General features: G+C 30.7%; 1 protein-coding gene across 1 annotated transcript; it reads left to right on the top strand.

Annotated features, from left to right (window-relative positions):
• The first annotated feature begins 535 nt into the window (after positions 1-535).
• On the top strand, positions 536-8,286 carry LOC139486048 (uncharacterized). Its single transcript, XM_071270740.1, has 6 exons — positions 536-635; positions 1,967-2,052; positions 3,712-3,820; positions 4,680-4,768; positions 6,582-6,707; positions 7,652-8,286. The coding sequence occupies exons 1-6, from the start codon at positions 550-552 to the stop codon at positions 8,251-8,253; spliced, it is 1,098 nt and encodes a 365-aa protein (XP_071126841.1). The 5' UTR covers positions 536-549; the 3' UTR covers positions 8,254-8,286.

Below are 8,286 nucleotides of genomic sequence, written 5' to 3'. Positions count from 1 at the left end.
TATTTTTTGTTTATTTGTATGTTTTTTTAGTTTAGAATGGCGTGTATTTTCACTCAGCTAGTATACGTTTTTTAGAGGGGCAAGCTGGAGCCCGCCTTCGTGTGGGACATTGTCTTTCTTTGTTGAAGAACCATTGGTGGCATTCGTATTTTTCTGCTTTTTGGTCACGGGTAGTGTCTCTTTTACATATTCCCCATTTCCCATCCGCAATTTTATACATAAACGTTCGTAAACTCGCAGCAGTAAAAAAACAAATAAAAAGATAATTAAAGATTGCCGTTCCAATCTAAAACAAAATTCGTTGTTAACTGAATTTATTGATTCAGTGTATCAGTGATGTGAAATGTGATAACCTTTTTTTAATCAAAAATGAAAAATACAACATATGCACGTACAGTGCACCTGCAATTTTGTTTTGCTGACAAAAAAACTGTCAGTTTTTATTCAATTAATAATGATATCTACTTAGCAATTTCCGTCTTTTTTTGAAGAGCCACAAAGTGATGATTATTTCCTTATTCTATCATTTGGTTAGAATTCTATACCAAGATGGATCTAAACTTCGAATTCTTATTGATTTTGATATTTGGATCTATTAATTGCTGCATATCAATGGTTTGTAGCAGGAAAAAAAGGTAATATGTCTTAGAATAAATGAAACATCTTTAAATAGTGCATGAGATAGAAAGATCGGTTAAACGAATTACAGACGTACAATAAAAATGTATTTCATTAAGTCACATGATTTAGATGTTCAAAGATTTAATTTCGTTGATATGCGTTTTTTATTTAGTTTTATAGATTGTCTTAAATATCCTCATGAATTGAAGAAAATTTTGAAATTCTGTTTTTGCCTTTTAATGTGAGCCACAAAAATTCCAAAATGATAGTTTAGTGCATTATTTTTTTTTACGAAAAAATGGAATACGAGTCAATAACCAACTGGTTCCTCAGTGGTCAGAATAAAAGAGATCCTACTTAATAGCAGAAAACGCTTATCCCGTCAACTCACATGCTCTCCTTTTGTATATTAATAAATAAAATTGTATAATAAAAAATCAAAATGAGGTTGTTTAATTTGATGTATGCCTTTTTGTGCTTCTTTTTTTACATTTGTTTGATTTTATAGTAATTAAGACATGTAAGATGATAACATAATATTGAGTGCTGTACTTCTATTTTGACATTTTTACCTATTGTGTAAGTTTGTTTTGTTCACGTATCATTGTCAATATAATGACATTTTATGAGACTGTCATGAAAGTGAGAGATTTAATTATCTATAAAACCAGGTTCAATCCACCATTTTCTACATCCGAAAATGCCTTTATAAATTCAGGAATTTGTTTTCCTTTTCTAATGTTCCTTGGAGTTCAGCATTGATGTGATTTAACTTTTTGAAGTTAATTTTATTCCCTTTGTGTTTGTTTGTTATCCAGATTTATATCTTCTTAGTCGATTTACATGATTTAAATATCAATAAACAATTGTTCGTAGATTTAGTAAATAAACTCATCATAGATATCAGGATTAAATTTTGTATTTACGCCAGACGCGATTTTCGTATAAAATTAGACTATAAAATACCCTTTTCATAAACCTTATTTTCAGGATACCTATAGTAAGTTCTTACATGTAACATAAACAAAAATAATTTTGTCTACCTGGAGACTGTTCATCAAAACCATTTACACAATTTTGTAAATTTTTAAGAGTTTTACTATTTTTACAGTCTCGGGGTTAAAATGATATTAAAAATTAAATGACATCATTGTTTTGCCTTTCACAGTCGTGCTACAAGTGTCCAAAGTATATTGTCATATTAATAAAGTGAACATTTTTCATAAAGATATGAATTTACTGCTGAAATCTATAAGAAAATTTTAAACTGGAAGCATGATAATTGACGTTGCTTTTTAGGTTTGAACATAATCTGTTTTGATGTAACTTGTATTGTCGTTTGTAGCGCTGTATCGTACAATGGACTGATCTACTTCCTAGAACAATTTTGTTGTGACAACTTTGAACGACTGGAGGATGGGAATTGTCATGGTATTGTTATTTATAAAAATACGGTTTAATATAAAAAGATATTATTTTTTTTACTTTATATTTAGAATAATGTTATTCTAAAAACATCTCATATAGTTATCTACTTTAAATACAATCGTGATGTTTCAATGTTTGAGGGTTTAATAGATCCTGGTGAAGGTAAAATAATAAAGAATCAAATTTTTAAAAATCAAAAATTTCAATGGTTCGAAGGTTATAAAGCAAATATAATCAATATGAGATCATATCATGTGTGAGCATTTAGAAAAGCATAACATCCTATGACAATTGTTATGCATTATATAAACACATTTCAAAATCTATGAGAAACAAATTTATTTGATTCATATGAGAAACTGTGCGACTTATTTTAAATCAATAATTATTGTAAATGTATATATAGCAATAGCATCCTTGATGGCATTGTCACCGGATTGTTCATTTGTCTGCAAATTAATTCATTTCCTTTGTTTTTAATAAATTCGTTCTAATTGCATCCGAAAACAATCAAACCGCACTATTTCACGGGTTGAACGTGTATTGGTCGTACTTCCGTTCCGGAAATTTTGTAATGCTATTAATAAAAACTGACGAAAACATTTTTTTTTAAATTTCCTCATACGGCTGTATCCAAATATCGGTTCTAACACGAAAAGCTGGAGACCTTCAATGTTTTCAACAATAAACAGACCAAAGACAACTTCATAATGACTTACAATGTTTGACTTTTCTACCGAGTTTGATAGATTGACAATTCAATACATGTGCACTGTTACTAGCCACTTTGTTTGTGTCTTCCTATCAGGAAGAAATATTGCAGATACTACGCAATAAATGCGTGTACCTCATGTACATCAATGAACTGCCAAAATCTAGGTATGCGTCGTATCTTGATATGAATACTTTTTCTTTAAATTGACACATCTATAATAGGCATGTGGTTTTTTTTTGTCGCTGCATATATATTCGCCTCATTTTGATATAAGTGTACATCATATCTACTTTATGTTTTTAATAAGTGAAATCTCACACGAGTCTATGAAATAAAAATGAGTATGACTATCGTGGTAACAAAGGTGGAAATGCATCACAATTCACACAATGTTATGTTTTATTCAATGACAAGAGTCGACGCGAAAAAAAGATCAACATACATTAAACAAGAGTAAACAAATAACAATTAGCTTTAACTCAATGCATCATGTATAGAGAAAATTCGACACACTCAAGTAACTTGCTGGTCGCTTTAAAACGCTCAGTGAAAATGCTGGTTGCAAAATTTTATTCTGCTTTACTTCTCGTGAAATGAAAGGTGGCAAAAGGACATTGTAATTGTTGATAATTTTAAAGCGTTTGTTTTTAGCCGTCCAATAAAACCAAATTTGAAGAAAATATCTTCTACAAAATTATACCTGCTGTGTCTATTTCATATCTTATCTGAAAGTATAAAGTACATATTCAAACCCAAACACAGAGCATATTCGGGAAAATTGGACTCATTGTGATATCCGTCCGGTGGTTTATTGTATATATTGATTTTGTCTTAAAAGGTTTTGAAATGCTTACAACAGTAAGAAGAGTGTCATACAATCAATATCAAACGAAATAAATCAAAGAAACGTCTTATTTACAGACTTTAATATAATTTTCTGTTTCTAGCTTGTGGTATAGGTTTTACATCAAAGGCAGGATTTGAATGTACTCCGTGTCCCAAAAATACCTTCGGGTTCAGATGTGCAGACCATTGCCAATGTGAAGAGAGTAAAAGGTTAGATGTGATGTTGTATTGATATATGAATATAATTATGAAGAAAACTTATTTCCAACACCGCATCTTACATTTTTACAGAGATGTTGTTTACCGAGCCCGGAAATCTAGATATGATACGAGTTAACTTGTCATTCCTTTAATAAACTTATTCTAAAAGGTTACCAATTCAACACTTTAATTAGATCTTTGAATATTGTTTGACTAATATTAATATTCATTTTGTCATCAGTAACTTGAAACCTATCTAAGTATTATTGTTATTCACATATTCACATTCATTCATGGATCTTCATTATATTTAAATTCAACTTTCATCCAAAACCTGATGATACAGGACTGCCAAGGTTAATTTTCTTATTTAATATCAAAAACATTAACATTTTTTCGATTACCAAATAGAGACGAGAGAATTACAAATAAAAGAAAAATAGCTTGTAAGTAAATGCAATGCATATATATAAAAGATATGAAATAATAGGGTGTTGTAATAATCATTGATAAAACTTAGAGTAAATTACAAATTAATTAGAAAAATATACAAATTCATGTCTTCATGTGTACAATTTGATCAATACGCATTTCTATGCTGTGCTGTTAAATGAAAATCAACTTCCTCCTCTAAAAGAGCAACAAACGTAAGGATTCAAAACTGAATTATCATTTCCATGATTACATATTTTATAGAACACATAACAGAACAAATTAAAACGTTCAAAAAAATACTCTGAACTTTTAATGTTTCTCTAAAATTATCTTGATAATTCGAATTAATAAATATCCCCCTGTTTATCTTATTTTTAAATAGTATATGTACTATATTAGAATATTTATAGCAGTTGATTCTTTTCTCCAAAAGGTGCGACAATGTGCATGGATGTATCTCTAATCATCATTCAGATGTTTTTTCAACTGAGAATAGTTTCACCATACTCAACAGCCCGCAAAGTGGTGAGTAAAAGAATAAACAACGATCCCATCCCTAAAAACCACGATTAAAATGCCAGGGACTGATTTCAAGAAACTAAAATAATTATCTTCATTTGAAATTGAGATTGGAAATGGGGAATGTGTTGATTATTCTTGCAATTTGTTGCCCGGAGTATAATTGAGCTGCGGAGATGTATGATAAATATAACAAATTTCCAGTGGTATTCCGTATCGTTGTATGAAATCTATATTAAAGAAACAAAAAAGGCATTACATGAGCTTAAAAAACACTACAGACATGTATAAATATATCCACTGCATATACATTAATTGTTGCCCTTCTTGATCAATATATTTTGTTTTAATATTTCTTAATTTATGAGTGTAATCCGTTTATTTTTATGTTTTTTTTGGGGGGGGGGGGTGTTATTAGAGGGGAGGGGTATATCATGTTTTTTTCTTCATTTTACCGAACCATATGCAGAATTGTTTAAGATGTGTAAAAACTGTATTGTAGTTTACATAAGATTTTATGTGCTTTAATATTTTATCTATCGTTTTATTTCACATGGCCATAAAAGTGCGAGGTTTGGCATGCCACAAAACCAGGTTCAACCCACCATTTTTTCCTTTAAAAATGCCCTGTACCAAGTCAGGAATATGGCCATTGTTATATTATAGTTCGTTTCTGTGTGTATTACATTATAACGTTGTGTCGTTTGTTTTCTCTTATTTTTGAGAGTAAATTCACATTGCTATAAGACGTGTCACGGTACTTGTCTATCCCAAATTCATGTATTTGGTTTTGATGTTATATATATATATATATATGTTATATTTGTTATACTCGTGGGATTTTGTCTATGTGTGTTACATTTTAGTGTTATGTCGTTGTTCTCCTCTTATATTTAATGCGTTTCCCTCGGTTTTAGTTTGTTACCCCGATTTTGTTTTTTGTCCATGGATTTATGAGTTTTGAACAGCGGTATACTACTGTTGCCTTTATTTACCTTGCAAAACAGTGATATTGGACAGGGCGCTCATGCGTCAAATAAATAAAATATTTAGATATAAACACAGCTTAAATTGGGTGACATTCTTTATTTGACAACATTACTTGATTTAGACTTCTGAATTACCATCGTGACTATAATCCATTCATAGATTTTGTGAATTTAAAACAAGTTCAATCTGATATTTTTAGACTTAACATCTTCAAATATAAGTATTCAAATTGTTTTTGGGGTTGTTTTTTTATCTTTGTTTTCACCGAATGTCAGGACTTAAAATTTTAAACTTATAATTTAAAGAAAAACAGTGACTGTTCCTTTAACATGCATAAAATTGAAGATGATAATTCAGTTTGCATCCAGCATCTGCTTTTCAATTAATTAATAATGATAGATATCTTATCCCGAATTTCGGCATTCGCCTCGAGTGACCATACTTGTTTCAGTAATAACAAGCTCTAGGATTCTCTCAGCTGTGTGTTGTTTCGGTATATTTTGAGAGACTTAACTGTCATTTCTTTTCAAGTGCAAAGATATAATCGATGTAGGGGATATCTGTTAATTACCAAATTATGTATACACAAAAGCCGTTGAAAATCAAATCATCGTTAGCCAAATCTACAAATGTACTGTCTACGGCAAGCCTTCGTAAAATGTTATGATTCTTTAAAGCAAGTTTTACATTGGCCATGCCTGACGAGGTATATACGCATGCATATAAGGATATTCTCATTCTCGTGCGAGGATGCACTCAGTTTGAATTTACATTTGCTCATTTTTCCAAATGAGAAAAGTAAGAATGATTTGAAATATCTTTACAGATTTGAATAACTATCAAACAACCTTATTGTATATGACTACTGATGTTAGACGAACAAGACCTAACACTGAACTACGCAGTGAAATATGGACAACACTACAATCCACAAAAGAAGATAAAACCAATGGTAAGACTAAATTTGTGTTTGTAAATGTTGAATGTTTAAAATCAAGGAGTCAGGCAAAGAGGTTAAAAAATTAATGCGAACTTATGTGTTGACACCTAGGAATAATGCGTCATTAATTATTACCAATTTTTGCACTTTTAATGTCTTAGATGTCTATAGCGGGAAATGTAATCGATGATTAACGTGCTGCTTTATCGAACTCTCATACTAGTGAGTTTTCACTACACCCTTCGTACATTTTACATGTTGAGGCAGGATGTGCTGGCGATAGGCTATCGTATGTGCAACTTATCTTGAGTTTTGAGTATGTTTTAATAAAATTTCATTTACATCTTAAAAAAGGTTTTGCTTTAAATAAATATTTATTCATTTTTATAAACAGTGTTTGCTTTCATAGATGCAATTAGCAAAACAGAGATCAAAATAGAATATGTATAAAATTTGATACAAGAGAAATTAGTCGGTTTTCAAATTTTTATGTAGTTTTCTTACTTTAAATAGATCATTCGATAGTGTATATGTCCACTGCTATGCCTGCTCCATCCGCTCTGCAAATCCGCACGCAATCAAAATGTCACATTTGAGAACATCGCAAAATCGGAAAATGTATAAATCATTCAGGTTCCAGATTCGGTATTGTGGCATTGAAACTTGAAAGATAATTCTTCTTTATAACTAAGTAGTTTATTTTTAAGTTTAAACATAATATGATAACGTAGTCCATAGCGTGTGAACATACTCGTGCGTTATGTAACTTAAAATTGACAATGGGAGTCAGTTGTTAACAAAACTGCTGATATCAGCGTACCAATTGTGAACTTTACATTTCTTTTGGCAATATGTATACAGCAGCGCCTACATTTGGCGTATATATATTTAGATATACAAATCCAACACAGTACAATTAATTTGTATCTTTTAATTGCATTCAATATTTTTTTTAGGATTTATTGACCAGAAGGTTCTGACATATATGTTTATGGCTGTAGCTGGAGCTCTTTTGGTAATCATAGGACTTTGTCTGTGTCTAATATGCGTTTGTTGGAAGCGACATGTATCTTCAAAAAAGAAGATTATCACTGCTTCGAGTTCTGCTGTTCCACTCAATAAGTTTCCTGATATGCAGGATGATGTTACAGATTCTCAAGGGACCAGCGGATATGGATATGAGTTAATTGATGAATCAAAACTTGAACGTAAAATGCCAGCTGTTCAACACAAAAATATTTGCGTTAAAAGTTTAAATATTGACTCAGAGGTGTGTGGTTTAGACATTGATGGGTATTTACATCCATACCATTCGTTAGTTTCTTTAGACAATATTTCAAGTAAAGGTGTTGATGATCAAAATAATGAAGTCGTGCATGTTTGTGAAGAAAAGCCTTACTTGGAACTGTCGGCCGAAAAGCAATATGAAAATGAAGATCAGCTGAAAGAAAATAGTGAATTGATTAACAATGGAACAACCAATAAAAAGGAAGATGATGTTATGTATGAAGTACCCAAACATACAAAATCGAATAGTGACAACGTCGTTTTCTTTTAAGTATAAATGTTGTTCATACTCATCATTTGATTG

Source organism: Mytilus edulis, chromosome 8, assembly GCF_963676685.1.
Source record: "Mytilus edulis chromosome 8, xbMytEdul2.2, whole genome shotgun sequence".
Lineage (NCBI taxonomy): Eukaryota > Metazoa > Mollusca > Bivalvia > Mytilida > Mytilidae > Mytilus > Mytilus edulis.
Note: the sequence above shows the minus strand (reverse complement) of the source record. Positions and strands in the feature narration are given on the sequence as shown.